Below are 27,876 nucleotides of genomic sequence, written 5' to 3' on the forward strand. Positions count from 1 at the left end.
AGAAACCTTTTAAGGCAATAAAGGAAAAAAAAAAAACGCTTCGGTCCTCTTTTCATTTTGTTCTTTGCTAAACTAAATTTACATTTGCAGAAATATCACATGGTTATAAATAATAGTTTTAAAGAGCACTCGAAATAAAGTGATAATAATACCAATACCAATAATAATAATAATATATTAAATTTGATTATAAAAAGTTACTACTACTCTAGTGGAACTGTACACTGTAAAAAAGCAGCGTTCTGTAATGTAGTTCTGCTGCAGCGACGCTTTTCTCCACAGTAAAATACACATGTAGAACCAACAAGAAAAAACAACCCCCCCCCCCCCCCCCCCCCCCCCAACATCTGGCTGTTAGAGGCTGGGGTCAGACTGTTGAGGGGAAGCCTTCGAGACGGAGACAAGAAGTTTGGTTTGAGATTCAGTTTGTAAACTTTAACAACAAATCCCATGGCATGTGAGTTCCCTTTTAGTTTCCCTTACAGCTGAGAAAATGAAAGTGGATATTCTGTATTTTACCTACACTGACTGATGTAGTTGACGGTTTATTAACGTTATGTTTTGGGGGGATTTTTTATCTTATTTTTTATGTTTCAGTCCATTACTTTATGTAACTGTTGTGTACAGTAGTAAGTTCCAAATGAATCTTTACTGCAGTACCATAACTTTGTAAGATTATTTTCATTATTTCATTTGTCGATTATCTTATGAGTAATCGTTTGGTCTGTAAAAACCATCACAGTTTTCTAATGCCCGGTGATGTCTTTATTTTGCTTGCTTCTTCTGACAACTTCAACACTTCAAAACCCACAGTTGTGCAGAAAGGCAGCAAGTGTTGGCCATTGTTGCTTGATTAATCGATCATCACAATTAGAGCGGATTCATTTTCTTTTGATCGACTACAAACAAGTCTCGAAAAGTTGATTTTCACTTTAGATGTGAGTGGAATGAATGGACTAAAATATGTAAAGTCCCTTATACAATCTGCAAATGAGTAAATGAGTCTGACAAGCAGGTGAAGAACTGGCCCTCTGCAATTGGCTGCTCTTTGGTGCCAGAGGATTGACTTGTGTTTACTGGTTTAAATACAAACAGAGATTACACAGATGTCATTTCCCTGCAACTGTCTGGGGAAAAAAAATGTAAAAGAGTTCCCTTTAAGATCTGCTCTGAAGTCTGATCAGTGGCACAGCTGTGTTGTTTCTGCCAGCTTTCACAGAGCAAGTTAAACTAATTCCTAATGTTAATGTTATTAACCCTGCCCCTGCAAGAAATCACAGTTTTAATATTTGGTTATTGATAAAAATCACATTTTCTTTGAACAAGCAAGACAACTTGTTTCATTAATTAACTATTTTCAGTTTGCTGATCTGCCTTATTCGTGCTCATGTCAAACAAACTTCTATAAAATGCTGAAACAAGGCAAAATGAACTGAGAGTGAGTAAAGCAATCTCACTCAGCTGACAGAAGATCAGACTAAGTGACTTATGAAGAGGTTGTTTTTTTTTTTTTTTGCAGAGTCACTGAGAAAGCTGGTTGGGAATCTTGCCCAAAGACATTTTGATGGACACACTGGCAGTTGTTTGGATCGCATCTGCGATAGTTCAGGTACAGGGCGATCCTTGTCACCAGTAAATTAAGCACATCTGATGTGTCTGCTTTCAGACAGCTGCTGAAATGCCACTGAAAGAAAAGACCCAGTTTTCTTTTAGGTCTCTGTTTAAACGGGACACGGCCCATTTTTTTCTTTTTCTTTCCCTGTGTGTCGGCTGTGCAAGAGGAACAAATTAACATAACAGAGAGCACATTTTAACATTTCACAAAGACTTCAAATAAAGTGACTAAATACAGGGGAAGAAAAATAACGCTTCAGTGAAAAGTAAAGGCACGTAGGATATCTTTTTTATGTCGACGGCAACAACAACAAGGGCAGATGAATCATAGTAAATAAAATGTTTAACACAGTGTGGTGTCCAGAGACTGTTAGAGTGGTAGGTGTTTATGACAACCCAGAACAGAAATAACTTTTGTATTTTAATCAGACATCCTCAAATTATGTGGAATTAAGATGACCACAATCGTTCAAAGTAAGTTTTGACAGCTGCAGGGAAATGGCACCCAATAACTGATTTAATCACCTTAAAGAATTGCTTTAAAATGTGTTGACACAGACATGCTAATAATAATAATTACACAGACTGACTGATTTGTCAATATAGAGGTCGTCAAATGTCCGTTGTACACTGAACCAAACTGGTGCCATTCTATGTTTTAACTCACTAAATATAAGACTAGAACTTTCCCTACTGCTGATCTTTTCTAAATCCTCCATCAGGTTTCACAGTCATTTCCTTTTTTAGCCATTTGCTTCAGACCATGTCTAGGGTTACACTTTCCTCTTTGCTCTTAAAGCTTAAAAGAAGCAAACATGGATGCCATGATGATAAGGATGTTTGGCCATTTCCTGCACAGAAGCAGGCGAATCTCTGAGTCACCAACAGGGAAAGCTTTCCTGCTGTCAGTTGCAGAACATGATCCCATAACGTTGATTAAAATGAAGTTCCCTAAATGTTGACAGTGTAGGATTATATATCTGCAGGGAGTGTCAACTAGCCTGACATTGAGCCACAATTGTCATTTCAATTCCATTTCAGTATTTAGTTTAAAATAGTTGGCCATTTTCTATGTTGTTTGGCCTAACCAGTCAGCAGTGTCCCATCCCTGTAACGGTTCCTTGGAGCAGTTATCTTTTTGTGCCGGGAAGAATTGTCGATTTAAGAGTTGTTGTCTTCTGTAAGTCCACTTACAATAACCTGTATAGTGACGTTTTTTACGTTGCTATTTTTCTGGCTCTGATGAGGTCACTATTCTTGATCCCATCTGTAAGGTTATGATTTGCTCCACTGAGCACAGAACGAAACCTATTTGAATCTGAAATGTGGGCGCGGATTCAAAGGTCTGGAAGTTTGATGTCTATAACTGAGGGAAGGAATCAGTCTAAGAACTGATGGATGATTTAGAAACTGATCAGTAGAAGTCTTTTAAAAATATAGTTTATAATCAATAAGCTAAAATGTGTAAAACCACCAGTATGACCATTTACCCTGACAATTTCCTCTGCTTTCATCTTTCTTCCCTTTTGAAACTGAAAAGATGAAATCTTGTGTCAACAGGCTATTTAATTTAGTATTTACTGCTCAAATCAGATTTTCTTTCTATAAATCAAATTTCAGACTTGCCCTACGGCGTTGGATCCTGTCTGTCTGCAGCTCTGCTGTGCTTGCTGAAGGAGGAGAAGAAGTGCTACTTGGACAAGAATGAAAGCACTCGGCTCAGACTGGGTGTATCTGCCCGAACACAGTGATGAGTTTGATCCCCACGCCGCCTGCTTGCATGCGTTCCTTCACCTTTCATCCCCCAACTCATTCTACAGAGACGTTACCTTTCCATCCCCTCCGTCCCCAGGACTTTTCCTCACATCTGTAACGGCCCAGTGAGCGTGAGCTTGAATCATAATATTTGAAACGGCGTTATAATGAATTCCCGGCCTCATTCCTCCGTGCCCTAGCTCGCACATACAAACCACCTCTGAATATCAATTCACCTCCTCTGCCTCCGCTCTCTGTCTCCCTCAGGCTTTTTCCTTTCATCGCAGAAAGATAAAGGTCTGAAAATTACAATATGGTGACTGGGGTGACACAGTCAAATATGGAGCATACTGATGACCTGTTTTTCCCCCTCAGCTGATTAATGAATCATTTATCATTTTAAGTTCCTGCCATTCTGCACACTGGCGTATTCTGACTCCAAATCTGATTTTTTGCTTTAAACGGGGGAGGTAATTCAACTTATTCCCATCTCTCTTGATTGAGGAAATTTGTAAAAATGAGGGTTGGTGTTTTGAAAAATGGATTGCTGCAGTAGAAGAAAAAAAGAGTTCCTCACCCAACTGGCAGAACACTTAAATTGTCTAAAAATTACAATTTTATTACTCAGGAACAGATTAACTTCTTAGGACTTCTTTTTTTTTTCTTTTTTTTCTTTTTTTACAGTGCATACCTTGCTCACTCTGCTTTACTGGGGTTTCACAAATTTATTTTCTCTCAGCAAATGCCTCCACAAAGACTAACAAAAAGAACCCCATCATCCTTAACAACCCATTAATTCTCACACTAATTCTCCAAATCAGATTTTTCCCCCCCTGCCGTCAATACAAATGTAGTAGAACTGGTCTCTGCACTGTGGTCCTGACTGACCTCATGTTACAGAGGTCATCCTGAAACCACAACACTGCAGGTTTTGCTCCCTCACTGCAAATTGTTTCCTCATTCCACATTTTTAAAGTAAGTAAATACCAGTTGATAAATGAATTTTTATTACAATTTGTGACGCATTCAAAGGCGGTAGATTATCAATTTTCAAGGGGGCTCATGACCTTTAAAGTAGCTCTCTGGAAATGTGTAAAAAGAAACCTGATTAAACAGTTCTGACAGGACAGCGAATGTAAAAATATACTTTGTGGAATATGCATATTTCTGTTTCTGTTACTTCTTTGTATTATTTTTGTATAAAAACACCCTGAAGCAAACTTAAAGTGAAGCTGGCGGTTTTGCAATTTTCCCATGTGGGCAATCAAGGTCGACAGAGGTACATGTGTGTCCCAAACAGTATATGGATTTTTTAAAAGCAACACACTCACCTTCAGTCAAACACATACTGAGACTGCACAAAGTGCAACAAAACAATGGAAGTGATTATTCTCATTCTCATCAACATCATCGGCTGGCCCACTACCATCTCTAATCTCAATAAAAAATATTAACTTGATCCTCGATCTTGTTGCCGTAACACCTACTTCACAATCTACTCTTCCACCACAGTAACACCAAATTTCCATTCATTCTGACTTTTTGATATTTTGTTGTTGTTCTATTTTATGTAAATAGATTAAAGCCTTTGTTGCTAGTTACATACAATGTGTGTTAGACGGATTATTATTGAGCTCCCGATTTCATGATCTTGTTATTTCAAGATAACAAACTTAAACAGTTTGTTATCTTGAAATAAACAAGATAGAGTCCTTGAAGATAACCTTGGTCCAGAGATAAGAGTTTAATCATTTATTAAGTAATAATTTAATAAACCGCTGTCTTGTGATTATGGCATTGTTACCTCTTTCCCAAGATGCTAAATTGTGTTTTGCCAGTGTTTCTAATTAATTTACTGTAACCTTGCTTTGGTGACTGTGCCTTTTTGTGCCTCTTTTGTGAACACATGAATAGGTGCCAACCAGCAGGGGAAAACGCGATGCACTGAAGGTGACATCTACACAGTACAACCTGACGCACTGTGAACAAGGTGTTAAGATCGAATTTTAACACGTTACTAAAAAACACCAATGATCATGTACCATTCAAAGCCAACCTTCATTTGTCCAGGATGGGATAGGTCCTACCACTCTAAAACCAGATTTCTTGTCAGATTTGTTCCGTCATCTTACTGCTTTCCAATGACTTCCAGTCCTTGTTTGGGACTGAGACAGACTTGAACAAGGAGCAAAAACAAAAAAAGGTTACAATAAGCTTTCCAAGATGAGAATTTGGCAACAACATGAGTCCTTGTAGCTAAAGATTGGAGTTTGTCTGGGTCAGAGAGAGTAAAGGCTTGGTAAAGAGCAGCAACAGACTGTGGGAGTCTATAGAGGTTTCTATACAGTCCTGTAAGAGTAGAGTCAGCCAGATCCAGATCCAGATGATTCAGACTGGTATAGTAGGTTCTCACACATGTTTCTATTCAGCCAAAATCTACTTTGTAATCCCTTTATTTTTTAATGAACCTCAGGGTCCAGAGGTGGAAGGGCTGCATGGGTCACGTCTGATGGTCGGTTCAGTGAAACCAGACGGTTTTGTTCCAGAGGGAGAAAGAAGAGAAGAAAGAGAGATATCCAGGATCCATGTGTCAAAAAAAAAAACAATACTTTGGTGGCTGAGGATGTGTTATCTATTTCTTACTCTAGGTACTGGATGTATTTTCAAATCATATACACATCCTGTGACTGACAAAGTTGGAATACCCAAACAAAAACCAAAATATAAACGCGATACTTCCAACAGCGATCATGAAAAATAAGTGAGGTACAGTCACAGTAACTGAGTTGCGGATAACTCAGCGGAGGAGGACGCTAATAAATACCACAAAGAAGAGAAACAGGAGGGATCTTATAACTTTGTCTTCTTTTTTGTGATAATCCCATCATCCTGTATCATTAAGTCAAGGCGCTAGGCATTGTGTTTTTCTAGTTTTGTGTTTGAGGTTGGAGAGTCTGCAGGGGTTTCAGTTTGAAGCCCCTCCACCCTTGTCCTGTTCTTGGAGCTGATGCTGTGCTGCTGTAGTGTTTATCCTTTGTTTAATTTCCTTCGATCCAGTCCTGGTCCCAAACAGTAGACACTGACCGAGACCAGTAGAAACCAAACAAACTCAACCCAGCACAGGTGGATGTCTGCACAGAGGCATCTTCAAACCCAGATTGACCTGTTGCCGCCCTTAGTGAATGGACAGCAGGTGATATCAAGGCTTAAAGAAGGTTTCCAGACTGGACCATGGCTGAGGGCTGGGCTGGGTTGGGGTCAGAGGTTAGAAGGCGGAGCCAGTAATGGCGTTGAGCTGCTTCATCAGCCCTTCTAGACTGGCCATCTGCTCAGAAAGGTCGTCCTGCTCGTAAACCTGAAAGGCAAAAAAATAAAAATGACAATGACCATGAGCTGAAGGTGTGTTTTTGAAGTCTGGAGTTTGGGATTGCAGCTCACCACCATCTTTGTTTGTTTTTGGAGATAAAAAATCTTACGTTAAACCAAATTTACATGTAGACCAATCATTAAAGATCAAGGACGTAGCAGTTGGTTGGTGGATAACCTCTGCGACAAAGACGATATTTCCAGTAGCTACTTCACAATGAAAGCCTTTCGGTCATTTGCCAGAGGAAATCTTTTAGCTTAACACAGCAAAAGACTGCAGCTCTGACAACTGGACAAAGCACAGTGGATCAGAAAACAGTGAGATTAGATGAAGGTCATAACAGAACTGTAGGAATGCAGCTTAACTCCTACTATCCACACCTACTAAACTACTGAAAGCTGAACATAATAAGCCTTTAAAAAATACAGATTCCGCTCTCAAGTAAATTTGATGATTCGCAGGTGAAAAGACATCTACATTAAACCCAGGCAAAATTTGGTTGAAGGATAAATGCACTGAAATACTTAAACGTGATTCTGATGTTGTTAGTGAATGCTAGCAAAAATAGGACTGAACAAAAATCGTCGTCCAGTGTGACTGCCACTTTGGCTGACAGTAGACACACAGGAGAGATGTTCCGCAGTGCTTTTGTGCTCCTTAACTATGACCAGGACGCAAATCCCTTTTTACATCAGAGAGGATCATCAAAGGCAAAATTTAGGAATATGACCTGGATGGTTTCACTTTTGAATCCATCTAGCCTGAATTTAACCCGGACATCTACGTAGATGTCATGAACTATTAATCACCACATCAGTGCTTCCTGTCACCCACATGACCACCACAGTTTACTGGGGTGACAGTTATTGTCATAGTTTGGCCTTACTGTGAGGGTTCAGTGGGCATTAGTATGCTGTGACTCAGCTAAAACATGCTGAACCAAACCAGTGAAGAAAGGACATAAAACACATAGTTGCTACCAGCTGTTTCTACATTTCTGTGCTAACACTTAACAATACAGTACACAACAATTTGAGTGGTTACTAAGGAGCTTTCATGGTTATCGACCAGACCTGGAGACATGACATCCCTTTCTTTGTATAGTACAACATTTTACTTTATAACTTTTGTGTTTTTTGGAGTATCAAAATTCCTTTAATAACTTGTGAGTAAGACAGTCCATAGATTATATGTGCAAAGTTTGGTGCAGATCTGACTCTCAGCCTGGGAGGGGTTATAAAAAGGAGGTTTGCTTATTTCATGATATTGCAACAAAATCGCCACCTAGTGGCCGATTGGTGCCAATGTTTGCACACAGCCTCAGTGGGGCATGGGAAAGTACTGACCCAAGTTTCGTGTTAATCGGACAGACCTAGGTGGAGATATGACATCACTTCCTGTTTTTCCTGTAACCTACAGGGAGTTGTTTCCTTATAACGTATAACAGACTAGGAGATCATTTATTAATGATTCATTAGGTAATAATTATTTAATATACCACTTTCTTAATGAGTCGTTCTGGATTTACTCCGAACTGGCTGCTGGGTAAAGTGGTACATGACTCTGAGTATAATTTTTTATGTATTTCTTTTACATTCAGTGACTCATTCATTCATTTTCAAGTCAACTCACACAAAAATGCAGATATCTGCAGATACCTAATCTATCACAATGAACGTCATGTCTGTTTTTATTTCTTTGAAAGTTCAGTTATTGTTGCGTGGCAGGGCAGTGCAGACTGTTCAATCTGCACCTGAATAAAATAAAAAGTGATTTATGTTGGCTGTGATGGATTATCTATCAGCAGCAGGTTTCAAATCTCTGTGAGTTGACTGAACTGAAACCAATGGCTGCCTGAAGGAAGGAAAACAGAATTAAAAGTTGGAAAATGATCAGGAATGCAACGTTCACAGGATTTACAGTTAACGAGCTAAATCAAGTGTAAAACCAGTGATAATATCCATGTTCTCCAACTGTGTCACATCAGGCTTGATAACAGTTTGCCTCCAAGTCAACCACATCAAACACATTAGACTTGTTGCTGTCACTGGCCTGCATTCATTTCAGGATGCACACACAGTGTGAACGGCAACACTTCTTTCCTGCAGAGATTCTGTGATCACTGTGTAATTTTGTGTTCGGTCCAGCTGTACAAACTCACCTCTGAGTGAGCCAGCTTAAGTACCTCCATTTCTGTGTATGTGTGTGTGACAGTCAAGTGCACATCTCTCACATACACACTCTCTTAGTGTGTTATATTGAGCGTAGCCTTCATGCAGAGTTTGACTTTGTAGTTGGAAAAAAAATATTCAATATTCTCCTCAGAACGCTGTGGAAAACCGATAAAGGCTCAGCGGAAGTATTCCTCACACTTACACTGAAAGGTTTGTGTCCATGCACACAACTTTCTCCATGTACTTAGCTGCATTATCCCTGTACAAAGTCGATGTACGAATCCTTCATTATAATGCACTGATCCTGCATAATTATCATGGTAGAACTCTAGTGAAAAAGTCACTTATTAAAGCCCTGTTACCAAATGCAGGTACAGTAAAAACACAAACTACAAAACCTGCACTTACTAATGTATACAACACTTGGTATTGCATGTACAGCAAATGTGTCTGATCCAGATTTGAAAATCAGATATCAGTCTGGTCCAGTTAAAGCTTTTAACCTGACCAGTCATGTTGGATCCATTGAGACAACTTAGCTCCCCCTCCAGTCATATATAGATTGTTTTATATCGCCTCCATTTAAATGATCAGTGGGGCCCAATTACAGCAGAATTCAGTAACAGTTAACAAACATCCTGCATCCACAAGCCGCAGCCAGTCCACTAACAACCAACAGACAGCTAGGTCATACTTTCACAGCCAAAGCATATTCAATTAATAATCTTGTAAAAGATTTAAAGCAGTTTAAAATATATTTCCACAACACAACATTTCTGATGCTTCGTGTGTGATATGTTGTTCTTCTGTGTTATTATTCGAGTGAGTACTTTGCGGTAAACACTTTACTTTGTGCTATTGAGTATTTATCATGAGAATACAAACAGTGAATAAATGGATTATAACACACTGTCAATTTTATGTGTTAATTAATGTGCAGTAAGTTAACAATCACATCTTTTCCAATGAGGACATATTTTATATTACTTTAAATAGTTATTGCTATTGTCATTCAGGATCTGTTTATATATGAGCATTCACCCACAGAAAGAGTTATAGTACTCGATAAATACATTAATGAACACTTATATCTGCTTAAAACTGCATTATAGTGCGTTAAACATTCATAAAATCTTAATATACTGATTATAAATGCTAAACAGGGGACTTAAATGACCTATGCCAACTTTAAGGGGGTGTTAGGGTTCACACTAGCTAAACTATATTACACATTTAAATACAAAGATTCCTTTTGTTTTACTCAGACAGACCTAAATGGTGAGAAATATACCTAATACCTAAATATTTTTTTGTGTAATTTAATCTGCGATGGTAGCCTACTGTTTATTAAATGTTTTCGTTGAAATCAACATTTAAATAATGGGTTGTAAAAGTCTTTAAAAATGCCTTTTCTGCTCTGGATCCTGTGTTTTTAATTTTCAACTGTGCCATTTCAGCAGGTGACATAAATCTCTCTTCATACATAAAGACATCATTTTAAAGACATAAATGCTGTGGAGATTCACATTACAGGAAGCAAAAGGACACACGGCACCTGTAAAGTTTCCTTTATCTGTGAAATACACACAGAGTGTGGCCATCTGACCTCCTCCACTTTAACTCTGAATGTGACCATGAAAGCTCATCTAGAAACCCCACACTGCCAGGTACTTTCCACTTTCCACAGACAAAAAGGCTTCTGTAAAAATAATAAAAGTGTATAAACCCCGAGAAAATCTCAGTGACCTCCTGATCTCATTTGTCGACCAGTAGCAGCAGAGTTTAACTGAGTCTGTAAACGCTTCATCAATGGGATAAAACGGCCGTCGATGCCCCATGTTTCTCTCTGATATCCTGTTATCTCTGTCGGCCTGCTGACCTGGATTCACGCTCCTCTTTAATCCGTCGGAGGTTCATCCCAGAACCTGTGAAGAGCACATGTAAACTCCGCTCCACACTGACACAGACAGAGCTTACATGTCTCAAGGTTTCCACCCACATATTCCAAAGGCTTTCCTAAAGTTGGTCTCTGAAACTCCTACATGTTAAACTGTTAAATCTCTGCACTGAAGGCTCACAATACAGAATAACTTGTTACTAGTGAAAGCTGGTTCTGAAGGAGAAGTTGTTCCAAATTTGTGATTACCTGGAGTCAGCTGCGCCAGCTCTTCGCAAGTTGGCTTAGTTCTAACAGAGGCGTTTACTAAGGTGAGATTTACGCATCACTACATTAAAACAAAGCTGCACCACCCAAACTAAATCTTACTTGGAGATGAGTTGTTACTTGATATTTACACCCAATAACTAAAGTATAAATTCTGTGTATCTAACTGAACCAGCTAACTGACAAAGCTAATGTTAGCTAATATCAGACCGTTTACAGAAGACTGAAGAGTACAGGAAGTAATGTTGTTCATATTACCTGTTCATATATGACCTGGCGATGCTGTTTATTTTACTGATTATTCTTATTTTCCAGTCCCCACCAGAGTATGTTTTCCCCAGTCAAATGTTGACATTTCTACCACTGTCCAGTCCTGGTGTATATCTACAAATGTATTAGGACCAGCTGTAATTCCAGTTTCAGATATCTCCAGTTTAATTCTGCCAAGTCATAATTCCAGTTAAAGATCTATTTAGTTCTCCTAAATTCAAGACACAATCTATATGTTCTTTTTGAGATATCTTGCATTAAGTTTTAACTAGTCAGAATGACATAGATATCTAAAACTGGAATTCTGAACATTATTTAATTGTAGATATCTGTTATCAAGTTATAGATATATAGATATTGATATCTCAAATTGGAAATATCTAACTTTCATTCTGCTGAGTCAGAATGTAATTACAGATATCTTGAATTAGAGTAGTGACAAGATGAAATGATGTTGCAGATATCGGTTACTGCAAGATGTGGGAGGCAGGAGCCACATTGTTTTGTTTCTGAGCTACTAATGAAACGCAGCCGTCGGTGTGGCGAGATGGAAAGTTCTTTTGAAAGGCAGGGGCCCGGAGGGAGTGAGGAGAGGATGAAAGGAGGGACAGTGGGGCAAAATGAGCAACACAAATAAGTCAAACTGAAGCAGCAGTCATAACATTATTAGCTAACCTGTTGACAGGAAAAGAGTAAATGTACTGATTTTAATCCGCGAAAGGATTGTTCTGTATTACAAAATATATCCAATACTGAGCTACTTACTAATACGACTACTACCACAAGGTGTAATAATAACCATATATATATATATTAATAATAATAACTGGAAGCAAGTAGCTCAGATTAAAGCATCGAGACACTTTCAAAGTGTTACCTCAATGAGTTTATAATAACTGTGTGTATAATAAATGTGTTCAGTGACCTTCCCCACTGTCAGAAAGTCTGAACTTCACAACTCTGAGCTCTGCAGCTGATGTATTTTGAATGTGTGTGAACCTCTGACCCGCTGTTCTGATCAGACTGAGGCCAGGAGCAAACACAGTTCAGAAGGCCCTTTGTCCTTCCTTCTTATGTATCAAAACAAACACAGAGCATAAAACACGTGTTTCAAACCTGGAGTTTGGTTTAAGGTTTTGAGATTTATTTTATTTTCAGTCGGAACCAATGGGTCTGAATTACTATCCATCTCATCCTCTCCAACTGTGCAGCGTTAAAATATGTCACTGGTGTAACAACATAATAAAAGGCCCATTGTGCATTATTCACTCACACTGCGTGTCACAGTTCATTAACTAGCACTGTGTGTGTGTACGTGTGATAAGCCGAGGACTGATGGTAAAATACTAGATCAATTACAGAGATAGAACAGCAGATGAAGAGAAAGACCTGCTGACCTTTAACACTTCTCTTTCTCTCTCCTCCTTATCAGTTATTTTGCTCCTGTCCTGATTTTCTTGCTCTCACCTCCTCTCATCTTCTCTATCTCTCTCCTTCCTTCTATCCTCTCCTCTGCCCTCCCCTCTTCTTCTCTCCTTTCCTCTCTCCTGTCCCTGCCTCCCCTTTCTGCTCCTCCTTGTCTGTCCCTCATAAAGCAGCCCTCTCTGCCCGTTGTCATGGCTACCCGCCTTCCCTTCCACATCCTCTCCTCTTCTCTGTTTTTCTCTCATCGCTTTCCTGGTTCTCAAACTTTTTCCAAGTCAAGGACACCTAAAATGACACAAATTAGACCAGGGACCCCCGTTTGATAAAATTCTGTCCCAGGATCCCCCATCTGATTTGATTTTTGCTTTTAGATGTTTTGCATCTGTATTACAGAAAGTGGATGAAACCCATGATGCAAGTAGTCCTAAATTCTGTCATTTTGTTGCTTAATTTTACAAAAAATAAATAATTATTTTTGCTCTCCTCTCCTCTGTTTTTGTTTCATATCTTTCCTCCTGCTCTTTCCTTCTGTCCTTCCTCATCCTTCCTCATCCCTCCCTCTTCCTGTTGCTACAGCGACACCTCCTGCTCTTCTACCCTTTCCTTCCTTACACCTCTCCTCTCCTTGAGTCCTTCTCTCCCCTCTCCTCCCCTGTCCTCTCCTCTCTCCTCGTTACCGTGGCAATGCCTCCTCCTGTCCAACTGTCATTGAATCTCATATGAATATTTTAGTCCCAACGTCCACTCATTTACCTCTCTACTTGGCATCTTCTGCCTCCCCCTCCCTCCTCTCCTCCCCCTTACTTCTCTCCTCTCAGTCAACCTCTTCATCTCCTCCCACCATCCTCACTTCCTATTCTCCCTCTTCATCCCTCCATCTACCAATTATCCCCCCTCATCCCCTCCCCTCTTTCTTTTTCCTCCCCATTTTCCAGTCTGCACATCCTCTTCCTCACCCTTTTCTGTTTGTTCTTTTTTCCTCACCCCTTTCTCCTCCTGTTTTCATGACTCACCTTTGTCTCTCCTCCGTCTCCCTCCTTTCTGTCCTTACTTTCTTTCTTGTTTACCATCTCCTTCCTCTACTCCTCTTCCTTTCTGCTGTCCTCCTCTATGTTTCCTTTTCTCCTCCCCCCATCTCCCACCTTATCCTTTCTGTAGTCTCTGTCTGCTCTTCTTCTACGTCCCATCGCCTCTTTTTGTCCTCCCTCACCCTCCTCTACATCCCCCTTCTTTCTTTTCTACCAGAAGTTTCGGTGGAGGTGAAGTGTTACATTACTTATTACATTATTACTAGTTATCATAAGGAGATCACATAGCCTAACTGTGTGTGATATGGTAAAGACAGTTCAGAATTACAAAAGATTTGGGGAATTCTACCACTTTCTTAGAGTCAGAGACTGCTACATGCCTTAGGACAGATCTTTTTATGTATTTGTGTGATCTGATTTTATGTCCCAGTAATATTAGGCTATCTTGGTTCAATTGTGGAGTGTCTATGGAATTAGAAAACGTGGTCATGATTCAGGCATCCAGGAATTGAGCGAAACTTAGCAAGTAAACTGAGGGGGGGTGGAGGGATGTCTTCTCCCCCGGGCAGGCCCACAGTCCCAGATTTTGAAAAGCCCTGTTCCATGCCCATCTTCTCTTTCACCCTAGTTTTACTGCAGTTACTCCTCTCCCACCGCCTCCTCTCCATCCTATATTCTCTTCTTTCCTCTCCCCTCTCCCCACTTATTCCTCTACCCCTCCTCCTTATCATCTTCTTCTCATTTGTCTCCCTCCTCTCTTCCTTTGCCTCAGTCTCGGTCACTAATGAACTCTGTTTTATTCTGCAGCTGAATGGCCGCCGGCACACTGAAAGGAAGGAAACAGGTGTAGTGACAAAGCTGAGCAGGTGTGTGTGGTATCTGTGTGTGTGTGGATACCTTCATCCCACCTCTGTCACTCTCATCTCAGTCGGTTCCACCATCCACCTGCCTACCTCTCTGTTCTCCTCTTCTGTTTTGTATTTTCTGAATCTGTGTTCTGCCTTTAGTCTTCACTGGATATTTAAGATTTTTCTATGACTCATGTTCGTACATCTGACACCTGCTACACTACAGAGCTGTAAACCAGTACTCCAACTCATCCAGCTGTGTCCATTTCAGTTTAGAGGCCGATGACTTCGCTACATACTGTAATTTATATATTTACTGAAATTTCAGCAGTACCAAAAATCAAGCAGACCAGCTGTTAAATAGCATTTCTTTAGTTGCCTATGAATGTATCCTGAGTACTGTGATGACTGAGCTGTATTTCTCTTAATGACATGATCCAGTTGCTCTTCTGAGTTGAGGTAACGTTAGCTATGATGACTTGTGATTATAATTGGAAAAAAAAATTTCAGAAAGTATAAAAATATTTTAGTGGAAAAAGCTATCAACGTGTTACATACAACCCATCTTCTTTTTAGCATCCATGTTTCCACATTACGGCTTAAAAGCTGATGAACACCCAGAAATCAAAAGAATGACTTCCCAACTCAAAAGAATTGACGGTACCCCACGGAACATGACTTGACTATTATATTCAGGTGGAACACTTGAATAATTTCATAAATTATCAAAAAAAAATCATACTAATACTGATAATAAACATTTTTTTGAAGGAAGTGTGGCACCCTCACTTGGCCGGCGACCCCTGCCTTCAGGTGCGCAACCACCAGTTGGGAGGTTCTGCTACTTCCCCTGTTCTATAAATATATTTGATCATATTTATGGAAGAAGGCTACCTGGTTTCTGATTTGATGCAAACTGACAGCCCCAACATACATTACCACAGCACTAGTTGCATCAGTACAACACAAATACTGTTTTTATTCACTAATTATTTTTGATAACCTCTACTCTGAAATGTTTTTGTTAGCTGTTACGGTACCGTCAGTGAAACTTAACTCTTCCTGCAGATGTTTCAAATTAAAAGTCTGCTGGAGGGTTTATGCAATCTGAGCCAATGTAGTCTTTTATTGTGAAACGTTCATTGATTGTAGCTTAACAGCAATATAATAAAACTGCATAATAGAGGAAACAAACATTTGTTAGTGAATGCAAACAATACTTGGGTTTAAAACAGAAACAGAGTGGTGTGTTTAGCTTGGCTCTGTTGCTGTCTAATGGTGCTAGAGCTGTGAAAATGATTTTATTATTACATTTATACTTAGCTGACACTTTTATCCAAAGCTACTTAAAATTGCTATTAATGTCAGAGGTCGCACACCTCTGGAGCAACTAGGGGTTAAGTGTCTTGCTCAGGGACACAATGGTGGATGCATTACAGTGGGGGATTGAACGCGGGTCTCTCACACCAAAGGCATAGTCTTCTCCATTGTGCCATTATTTCACATTTAAAATTCGACAGTAGATAAATATGATTGGATAAAAATGTTATGTCTCCAAAATGTCAGCTTTTAAGGTGACGCAGACAAACAACCTCTGATAGAGAGACACAATGACACCATGTCTAGGATATTAGAGAATTTACAAAATCATCCTGTTTTTGTTGAAGTACTTTAGCAGAAATCTCAATGAGCCGTCACTTTCTCTGCTGTTGCTGTTCATACAGCGTGCCCCACCTCCACCAGCATCCTCAGTCCACAGTCCTCTAGGGGAGAAAGTTATTATGATCACCCCTTACTCCCTGCTGTGCTGAGCTGAGTGTTTCCTCTCATGGAGTGAAGAGGTCAGAGCCTAGACGCCAAATATCAAATCTACACATCTACAATCATTACTGCTCCTGTGGCAGCTAATACTAGCAAATATTAATTATTTTACTACAATTACTATTACTACTGCCTTATTGATATGCAAATTATATTAGTATGCAAAATGAGGTTGGTAGTTGTACCTCCAGACAGTCTGGAAAATAACATGTTTGTCAATTAAAGGTTCATTCTCTATAATTCTGGCTTCTGTACGAAGTGACACTGTGTCATTTGGTATTATGTGTGTACATCATTTGACCACTCTGAGGCTACAGTTTTTGTGTCTAAATCCAAATGCCAGTCAGGACCTTTAAGACACAGCAGTTGCAGATCCACCTCTGTTCTCAGGGCTCCTGAACACTGCAGAGTTACTCAACATTTATGTTGTTTCAGGAGCATATGAAGTTTGGGACACACTCAATTTACTGAGAAAGCTCCAGATGGATTATAAGATGTGGAACATTTTTACATTTATACGAGTTGTAGAAAACCTCCGCATCTGGACTGAAGTTAATCCTAGACGCTAAGCTCAAAGACCACTGATTTTATCAATTTGTTCTCACAGCTGTTTCTGTTTCATGTTTCCCGTGGCAACGGCTACAGTAAAAAGCTAACAATCTTATGAAATGACGATGTTCTCTAAACCAGAGGTTTTCAAAGTGGGAATTGAGGGAGCTCAGCGGATGGAAGTGAGAAAATATGACATAAGTTATCAAAAGGAGATAACACAGCCTAAATGTGTGTGATCTGGTTAAAGAGAAAGTTCAGAGCCACAGACGTTTTGGAGAATTCTACTGTGCTTCCCATTTTCCTTCAGTCAGAACACATGCCTTAGGACAGACCTATTTTTATGTGTATGATATAGTCTGAGGTTCAGTCACAGTAATATTAGGCTGTCTTGGCTCAATTGTTGAGTGTCTATGAGATTAGACAACAGAATCATGATCCAGGCATCCGGGGGGGGGGGGGGGGGGGGGCGGGGGGGCTCAGCATACTTGCTTAGTTTCTGTCAAAGGCTAAAGGGGGTACCTTTATCCACTGAAATTTAGATTAAGACATAAGACCAAATCCAACAATGTCAGTGTTTGTTATGCACACTCTTTGGCCCAATGATGACTTTCAGAACAAAGAGAAAGTTTAGAAGCATACAGATGACATACCGCTATACACAAAAATTCAAAGTATAGAGGATTTGTTCATAGTGTGAGAAAAGAACATTTTGTATGGTAAAAACTAAATCAGCAGCAGTTGCTACAACATTCACTCCATGTAGACATACGTTAGCAGCTGAATCCTCGGCAGGTTTTGTTCCTCCCTCCTCCGGTAAGTCTGGCGCTGTAGGGACTGAGACTGGCAGCAGAGGGGAGCGAGCCTTACCGGCCTGACCCAGAGAGGCAGTCTTCACCTGGGGTTTCGGAAGGCTTGCACCTGGACGGAAAAGAAAGAAGAGTAAAAATTATCATATAAACTTTGCATCAGAAAAAATCTGATGCTCATCATTTGAAACCTTGCTTTGTTTCTGACATGGTGATCTCATAAATTTTTCTAGTTTTATGGAAGTTCTTTAACAACAGAACTTCTGAGCAAAAACAAAACAAACTTGGATAGCAATTAAGCGGCAAGTCAAGATTTGAAAGACAAGTTAGCCCAGAATAAATTCAGTCAGCCGAAACAGAGAGAGAGACAGTGGCAAATGCAATCAATGATTTAAGAGATCAAAAGGCGAGCGTGATCTATAATTTCAGAGAGACCATAATAGCTGCTATTGATTCATCTAGATGACAAGTTTACATGCAACTAAGTGAACCACTGAACAGGAAACAGATAAGAGGCCTGAGCCATCGGGTCATCTGTCTGACCATCCATCAATCCATTCATCTATTCCATTGTTTAGTTGTTCCACGGATCACCTGTCTGTCCATACATTTCTCTGAATGTCCACCATTCTATAAATTTTTTAACTAAATAACTTGCACAAAAATGCAAACCAGAAAATGGACAAATAAGTGAAAAAGCAAGGAAACAAATTGACCAGAGACAAAAGAAAACAAACATCCAAGCAACAGAAGAAACACATGAATGAACAAGAAAATAAATCAATAAATACATTTACTAACTGCTTTCTCTCCACGACAGAAAAAAACATTCAGGAAGTCAAGTTTAAGGATACCCCTCTCCAAGGCGAGACAAAAAGTGAAAGAAAATAACATGGAAGAGGAAAAGTAGGAGACAAAGAGAGGTATGTCTGTTTTTTGATCTCCTCTCTAATTCCCTGAACAGCCTTGTGATGTCTGAATACATCCTCAAGGCGTCGTATACCCACAAATCCCCTCCTTCTTTTCCCTGCTTTGCACTCCTTCACTTCCTGATCAATAAACATCCATTCTCCTCCCTGTGAAACAAAACACCTGGAACAGACGCAACAGCAGTACATTACATCAAAGAACATAAACCGGTCAGATTTAAACGTCCTTTAAAGTCAACAGTCTTCATGACACAGAGAAATTAAGCCAGTCAAAGAAGAGACAAGTGTGTTTTTTTATACAAAGAGCCTCAAAACTCTAGCAATCCTAGTTCTTTTTTGAAGTTTACAAAATGGAAAAGTGAGGTGTATTCCAAAATCCACTGTCCACAAACCCAGCAGAGAAGAAACTTAGAGTTTCATAGTGAAAGAATATGTTGTTTGTCACCACCTTCAATAAAAATTAAGTATTTTCTGTCGCCTCCTTGGCCAAGCCATAACTCACACAGCCACTTGTAGTCGTTGTCTCGTAGGTCGTTTAGGCATTTGAACAATCGACTGATGCTGTCATTGTACCTCATGAGGACACCCTCCTTTACCTGTATGCTAAAGTTAACATTTGCAGTACCTTAAAGAGTCGGTATTATGGTTTTTGGCTTTTCCCCTCTCCTTTATTGAGTTATATATCTTTTTTGTGCATGTTATAGGTTTGCAAAGTGAAAAAGCCCAAAGTCCAGCCCAAAGGGAGTTCCCATCTCCCACAGAAAACTCTGCTCTGAACTGCCTGAAAACAGCTTGTTTGTAGTCCAGCCTTTACTTCCGCATTCTTGTCATGTCACAAGTAAATACGTGTCATAATGCTCGCCGAGCGGCTAGTCTGACACGCCCTCAAAAACACCGGTGGAAAAACACTGAGCTCCAGCCAGAGATGGGGACTTGAGTTAGAGACTCGGACTTGAGTGCAACTTAAGTCACATACACAGTGACTTGAGACTCGACTTGAGACTCGTCCTTAAAAGACTTCAGACTTGACTCGGACTGGAGGTGTGGGACTCGTGAACAATGTTTGTTTTTTAGGAAACATCTGATGAGCTTGCTTCCCTGCGTTACCTATAACCTGCCTACGTAACACGTAACATCTGCTGCACACGGCCGCACGTGAGAGAGGACAACAAACACCGGCAGTTGCTGAGCCATTCATCAAAAACTTTGGCTTTAAAATTTCATACAACAAGACCCAAACAAAGAAGTGCTGAACACAAATAGGTTAGTAACCTGGGGTGAGTAAACATGTTTAGCTCAGCATTGACCATCTAACGTTAGCTTGTTTTCATGCTTCAGCTACGACCTACGAGAGGTTTACTCCGACTGTTGTTCAGGTTTATTGTTGATTATGCAACGTCACTGTTTACCGTCTTTTCGCTGATCCGCCTTTCTCTGCTTCTGATTGGCTAGTAGTCCTTAACTAGGAACTGCGCATGTGCAACTCCCAACAAAGATCATTTAGAGACAAGATGTATCACTCCATAGCTTAAATGAAGCCTTCAACACAGGGTGAAAAGAAGAGTTGCAGCAATGTACAGTATGACAAAAAAGATGGTGTTTTTTGAAAATGAAACCATGTAAACTTGTTCTGGTACAACCCCTAAATATGATTTTGAACCTAAAAATGAGCATAATACCACCTCTATTGGAAAACCTTTGTTCTGACATTGTGTTCTCTGTTTGGGATGGGGCTTTATTTTGTTTTGTCCGAACTAATCAGGAGTGAGTAAGAGTACATATGACTTAATGTTGGAGAGCCGGAAAAAGGTTTGTGAGTCACCAAAACAGTTTCTGGGTTATTGGAATAAAAGGACCCTCTTGCCTCAGCGGTCCACTGGAGAGTCTGTCCTTCAGAAAGTGAAATAGGTTCTTGAACAGTTTAAATCGGGAGTCCTTCATCTTCAAACCCAATGAAAAAAGGAGCTTCTTCACATAAGAACAAGGATATAGTGAAATTAGATTTCTCTTTTCTATCCACAAACACTGTGTAGCTGTCTGCTTTACGGCCTCCAGCTGAGAATAAAGATGACTTTCAAACTGTTGAATCATACTCTCTGCTTTGCAGGAAAAGAACATCTTAGGATTCCAACAGAGAACAATAAAGACAAATACCAAATACCTCCATTACAACAATTCTTCCCCTGCAGAGACAAATTGTTCATCAGTTGTGTTTCCCTGTACTCTGACATAATCATATGTCCCACATGTAGGCTATTTAATAAAGAGTGATTACTCGTATTCTGCTGATACCTCAAAAGATAAGATGTTAAACATAAAGATAAGATGTTTAACATAAACATGAACTAATACTGTTTACCTTCCTTGTTTCCTTGTTGTTCCTCGTGGTTAAATTAAGTCGTAGTTGGAGATTATCTACACTCTGCTGCTGGTTGATGAATAAAACTAAGATTTTCAGCTTCATATCATTTGGTCGCTGCATCACATTTTCACTGCAGAACAACCACGAGCTGAAACTCCATTGACGAGATGACAGCAGAGCAGAATACTATTAGCAAATGATAAAGTCAGCTAGAGTTAGTCTAGTTTAGTTTTAGTTAGCCTTTTTCTTTCTTAAAAAAAATAAAATTCTTCTCCTAAATACAATACAGACAACACACACAAAAAAAAACAAAAGGAGGGGGAGGGAGAGGCCATGTCACAAACCAAAAAAAAAAAAAAAGATCAGGAATGATACAATACAATAACTCAGATAAATAAATAAGAATAAGAGAGGTGGGGGGAATAACTCCCATTGGAAACAACACCCAAGTCCTGTACACCTACAGGACTAAGCCTTAAACTCCTAGGCTACATATTGAAATTCATGCAACCCTAAAGCACTTCAGTCATGTACTAGTATGCCGTGTTGCTTCCCAACTGTGATCTACCAGGCCTTTTAGCACAATGGTTGCTAGTCTAGTACCCATATAGTATAAGAACGGGGACCGTATACTATGAAATACCTTAATCCTACACTTTGACCTGTACGTCAGATATTCCACAGGTAATATATAAAAAATGACCTTCTGCCACCTGGCTAATGTTGGAGTGTGTGGTTTTAAGCTGTTTTGGTGGTAGACTGAATAATAAGGGTAAAGCGTCCTTACTCAATTTATCAAATTAATCAAAAATTAGACCTAGTCTATCCACTATTTTATTCCAATATTCGCCAATATACATACAAATATATTGTATGTACACAATGAATAAAGTTCCAGACCTCAGCATTACACTTTGTACATAGTTCAGATTTATTGTGATCCATTTTATGTCTAAGATAGGGCGTAATCTGCAAACGGTGTCTGAATTGGGTTTCCCTCATCTTATTGCAAGCAGAAAGGTTATTTGCCACTTCATCAATGTCTATATTCAGGTCATTAGTCCATTTAGATAATCCTTTATATCCACGCCGCAAAATACCTTTGTCCTTTCCAACAGATATTATATTCTCCCATACGGAAAAAGCTGATGACAAAGGCTGGCGCACTTTTCTACAGTAGCTTTTTGATGGGCAGCTTGTGATGGCAGGAAGAGGGGGGATTAACTGACATTTCAACTTGTTGGAAGGATTTATGTCTTTAGAATGTGGCCTGTACAGATATCATTTACACCTAGTTGTGATCTGAAAGTTAACAAAGTTAACCAGACCACCTTCAGATCATTGCATTTTTCGTCCCACGAGTAGTAAGGAACTAAGAATATCTACAGCGTTTCTCCATTTTTCATATATCCATTAGTATTAGGACCTTGCAAGGGTGCTAGAATGGCTCAAGACTTCCAGTCCCAGTACTTTATTTTCACAGTAAAACTGACCTTGTGTGGCTCTGAATGTCTGTATATCTGTAAATGTGGTGTAGAAATCCCTGCCAGCTTCATTTCAAAATGAAGCAGAACCAAATGTGTTTGTATGACTTCTCAGCATGCTGCTGTCAGACCAAATCCAAACTGGACTGAGCTCCAGAAAAAATATATTTTGTGGAAAAACACAATGAGCTGTTGCAGTAGAGAGCTGAAGCAAAGGTTACACATCCACAGTGGAGAAAGCCATAAAAGAGAGTTTCACGGTGCCTGGCTCACCCTCGGGGGGTTTGTCAGAGAGCGATGGGATGTGGGGGGAACGGCGGCTCATTGAAAGGTGGATATATTTACCAGACAAGCTGGAGTGGAGGTGTGAAACGCCCGCCGGGGGTCACATCAGCAGAGTCAGACGCTTTCTGGGTCGAAGGCAAGGATGGAGAGATTTACAACCATAGGAGGTGAGGATGGAGGGGGCGGGGTTATTGATCCTGAGGACGGTTTGAAGTATATACAGTTAAAGATGAAAAGTGTCTTTGAGGAGACATTTTGTCTCTAGAGGGAGAGCCTACATCTCCCCCGCTTCACACAGGAGCTTGGTGTTTCACTGTCTGTCTGCCTGTTTCATCTTCTTCTTTCTGCCTGCCTGCTTGTTGTGTCTACCCTTCTGAGCACTTCACTGGTCAGGAAGACAGGTGCACAGACAGACTAAGTGGTTAAGGTTAAGTGAGCTAAGAGTAGCTGAAAATACTTTCCAAAATCTTTATCTCCTTATTTGTGCAAAAACTGTGAGAAATACCAACGTTCACAGATAAAAAGTATTTTCCAATTCATCTCTCTGTCAACATGCTACATGGAATCCATTTTCCATTCCCTTAATTAATTGTACATGTATGGAGGCCCATTACCATTGCAAATGGGTGAAAAGTTAGGCATAATAAAAAATAAACACAGTCACAGTAAGTCAAAATGATGAGGTACTCAAAACATACAAAATTCAAGACAATGACAATACATCAAGATTTTGACCTCTTAAATTAAAATAATCTAAATGAAGTCATAATGTAGATACTGGTAGTAAACATGTGACAGCAAGTGTAAATATTGACTTAGTGAGTCACTAAATGTGTGAAAGTGTAAATGCGTGAGTCACTAAATCTCGATTTAGTGAGTCAAAATTTTCATATATAATTTTGATTTTAAAAGTCCTTAAACGTTTTTGACTCCCCCTATCAAAGGTTTGACTTATTATGGCAACCAGACATTTTATGATATTACGCTAGAAGACACAAACATTGTAGATATTTTACAAGCACGCACCAGGTAATAGAACAGTGAACACACCTGGTTGATTAAGCTTAGGGCTGGGTGGTATATCGGTATAAAGTACATACCGATATAATTTCAAAAGAGACATAAAATTAGACCGTTTATACCGATATAATTTGATGTTGAGTTAATGAATATGTTTCGTACAATCCTGCCAGCGTTTGCTCTTCTGTCTCTCCCGCACCGCACAGCATACTCACAAAGTCACTAACAACATGGAGGGAGAGACAGTGCCGGTAGACACTGCTAAAGACCTGGCTTGTAAAAAAACAACGGTTCAGTCAGTGTTTCCCACACATACACTTTACTTCAGCAGGCCGCCCAGGTATATTAACGGCTGCCCAGGTATATTTGGCGACACATTGCAGCATTTTTCAGAGAAACACAAGCCATGTTTCCATCCAATTGTCATGCGAATTTTAAGTGTACTTTTGAATTGTCGCAAAAAATAAAAAATAAATAGATGTATGTGCGAAGATGTGCAAAATAAGTGCGTTTCCATCAGCTGGTCTGGAGCAAATCATCAAGTCTACGGCAAGCGTAGTTACATCAGCAAATGTGTTTCAAGCAGGCAAACTGCTACCAGCCATGTCTCCGCACGTTATGGGAATATCTGGTGTTATGCCGAGTTTTGCATTCCTGCCGAGAATTGCATGCACCTCCAGATAATGCTTTAAAAAGCTATAATATCTTTTGTGGGGTTCATCAATGGTGATAAATGATTCGAAGTGTATATTTTATGAACATTTAGAGTCTTTAATATTTTATTACACTCAGTAGAAGCAGCTTTCATTGTGATTCAGCATAAATATGCGGTGATAACCCCGTTTGATCAGTGTGCAGAGCAAAGGATCTGAAAAGGACCTTTAAGAGGTGAATGCATAATTCGGCAGAACAGATGATGAAGGCTACCTGTCCTGATTTGGATCCACCTCTTTTCTCAGCACAAACGAGCGTTACCAGCCGCGAGGTCCAGGAAATTCTCGCAGGTATGCAGAACTCTGCACAACCGAGCAAGACGCTGACAGCAGAAACAGCTGATCACTCGTGAGTTACAAGTTCGCTACATCAGAACTTATTCGGAAAAAGTGTTTCCATCTCCCATTTAACGCATTTACTCTTTTTCGACAAAGGCAAAAACCACCTCAAGCAAGCGTAAAAACTTTTTCTCGAATTTTGTCGTTTCCATCAATGTGATACTTCAAATTGCGCATTAAAAAACGTTGGAAACACGGCTACAGAGTCATTACTTTACAAGTTGCGACACGGTGGATATTCTACAAGCACGGACCAGGTAAAGCAACAGTGTAGATGTAATTCGTTAGCTACCACGTTGGTTTTGTTTTGAAAGGCTGACATGTGGCGCAGCTGCAGCTGTGAAATGAATCGTGGGAGGAAAAGTCCAGAAGACAAGTTCTAATTTTTTCCCAGCGACTTTATACAACGTAGCCTACTACTAATGGAGAAAGTTACCATAGCAGACATACAGGGAGAGACTGAAAGAAGCTGGGCACACTGATGTGTTTGCAGCGGAGGTACGTTAGGTCTGTGAGGGTGAAGAGAACTGAAGGAGATTCAATAAGTGAGTGACACTTAAATAAGGTGGAGAATTAAGTATAATTAAAACGGTGAAATAACATGTCTTTTTGCTATATATTCATTAGGATTATTCCAGGATTCCTAGCATCCTGGAATGATCTTCAGGATTTTGGTGACCTCCTGACCTTCCATTTAGCGCCACCCTCAGGAGAAACTGGTAAAGCTTTTGTATAGTGTAAGGTAATGAACGAACACTGTAGCCTCTAGAAAATAAGAAAAAGCCAAGTGAATGATTTGATCTGCCTCTGTCCTATGTGGTTGTCTAAATGCCACAGATAACCATTTTAAACTATCTTTTCATTGGTAATAACGTGTGTCCTCAGCGGCGAGATGAAGGCATACACTTTGAAAATGTCCATCACAGCTGGCTCAGTGTTTGCCTCCAGCTGTGGCTGAAATGCCTTTCCTCAGTATCAGACATTGAGTCAGACAATCCCATTATAACTTCCAGTGTAACTGCACATTCAGGCCAATTTAGGTGAGTCACTGTCGACCATCATACTTTATTCTGCAGATGGGCTTTGGAGGCTCGATTTAAAAAGGGAACGAGGTCTCAGGTTAAAAATGGATATAAAATGAGGGAGGAGAGCGTGGAGGTTTCTGTGGTTGGTGAAGAAGAAAGAAAAAAGCTTCTCTGTCCTACCTGTTAAAGTTTAGGCTAGGGGTGTGCCTGTATAAAATTCACACACCACAAAAATTGTGCCCACAATATAATATGTAAACTATATTTTCACTAAAATATTCAAGCTTTCCTATAATACTTTTATTGGAGGTAAAATATGGTAAAATTACTTCACACCATGTTTGCCCTGGATTTTATCAAACTAATGAAATGTATATAGCGACTTTATTCAAATCTGCAAAAGCATTAAAGGGGAAATCCACTCATTAAATATTTCACTTCTTTAAAGAGGTTATATTATGCTTTTTGGCCTTTTCCCTCTCCTTTTTTGAGTTATATACCTTTTTTGTGCATGAAATAGGTTTGCAAAGTGAAAAAGTCCAAAGGGAATCTCCCACAGAAAACGCTGCTCTGAACTGCTTGAAAAAAGCTCGTTTGTAGTCCAGCCGCTTCCCTTTCATCCCTGTGACGTCACATGGATGAAATCGCCAAGCTGCTAGTCCGACACGTCTTCAAAAACAGTGGTGGAAAAACAGTGAGCTGCAGCACACAGCTCTCCTCTCCCTTCCAAACACTAGCTACCCTCCAGGCAGTCAATGGACATAAAGTTGTTACTGTGATGTAGAGACAGAGCTAGTATGGCTCGAGCTCCAAAAAGACACTACATTTACCACAATGCAACTTAACAGCATCTTTCTCAGACCCCCCTAACTCCTAAATGTTCCCATCTTTCAAACCTCACACATCCAGTTTGTAATGCAGACAGTTACTCTTTAAAAATTAGTGTCTTAAGTCGAACCCACAAAAGAGATATAAAATTTGACAATACCGTTTATACCAATATAGTTTGATGTAAAGTTAATTAATATGTTTCCGTAAAGTCCTGCCAGCGTTTGCTCCTCTCTCTCTCTCACTTACCGCGCAGCCCCGCCCCTCCATCTGCGTCTGCAAGCAGCCGTCTTCTTACAAACTGTCAGCAACATGGAGGGGGACACGGAGCCGGTGTTATGCCGAGTTTTGCATGCCTGCTGAGAATTGAATGCACCTCCAAATACTGCTTTTAAATGCTATAATATCCTTCTTGGGGTTCATCAAAGGTGATAAGTGATTCAAAGGATATATTTTATGAACGTTTAGAGTTGTTAATAGTTTATTACACTTATTAGTAGCATTCATTGACATTCAGCAAAAAGATACCGCATTTAATCAGTGTGCACAGCAAAGTGTCTTAAAAGGACCTTAACAGGTGGATGCATAATTCAGCAGAACAGATGTTCTAGGCTACCTGCCGAGATTTGCATCCACCTCTTTTCTCAGCATAAATGAACGTTACCAGCCACGAGGTGCGTGCAATTCTCTGCAGGCATGCAGAACTCTGCACAACACCGGCTGACACTGCTGAAGACCTGGCTTGTAAAAATAAAAAAAATGGTGTTTGCCAAACATACACTTTATTTCGGCGGTCCACCCAGTTAGGCGACACATTGTAGCATTTTTCAGAGAAACAGAGTTACTACGTTACAAGTCGCGACATGTCTGATATTTTAGAACCGCGGACCAGGTTAGACAAGCGCCAGTGAACAAACCAGTCAGATGTCATTCGTTAGCTACCACGTTGGACCACGTTGGATTTGTTTTGATAGGTGAAAACTACACAGTACATCACCCGGGCGGAGCTACCATCCATATACAGTAGGACCTCTACACCCAGCGGTGCAGGAAGAAGGCCAACGGGA

General features: G+C 39.9%; 1 protein-coding gene across 3 annotated transcripts in view; it reads right to left on the minus strand.

Moving 5' to 3' along the window:
• Positions 1-1,886: 1,886 nt before the first annotated feature.
• The window catches only part of dcc (DCC netrin 1 receptor), a 318,930-nt gene continuing 292,940 nt past the window's right edge, over positions 1,887-27,876 (minus strand). For all 3 annotated transcript variants that reach the window (XM_038733764.1, XM_038733762.1, XM_038733763.1), the window contains exons 29-30: positions 17,788-17,936; positions 1,887-6,724 (exon numbers count right to left, since the gene is read on the minus strand). In XM_038733764.1, coding sequence (XP_038589692.1) covers positions 6,635-6,724; positions 17,788-17,936 — 239 coding nt within the window. In that variant the 3' untranslated portion in view covers positions 1,887-6,634. The remainder of the gene's footprint in view (positions 6,725-17,787; positions 17,937-27,876) is intronic.

This window comes from Micropterus salmoides, unplaced genomic scaffold (assembly GCF_014851395.1).
Source record: "Micropterus salmoides isolate LMB-PRFRI ecotype aquatic unplaced genomic scaffold, ASM1485139v1 Ms_hic_scaffold_20, whole genome shotgun sequence".
NCBI lineage: Eukaryota > Metazoa > Chordata > Actinopteri > Centrarchiformes > Centrarchidae > Micropterus > Micropterus salmoides.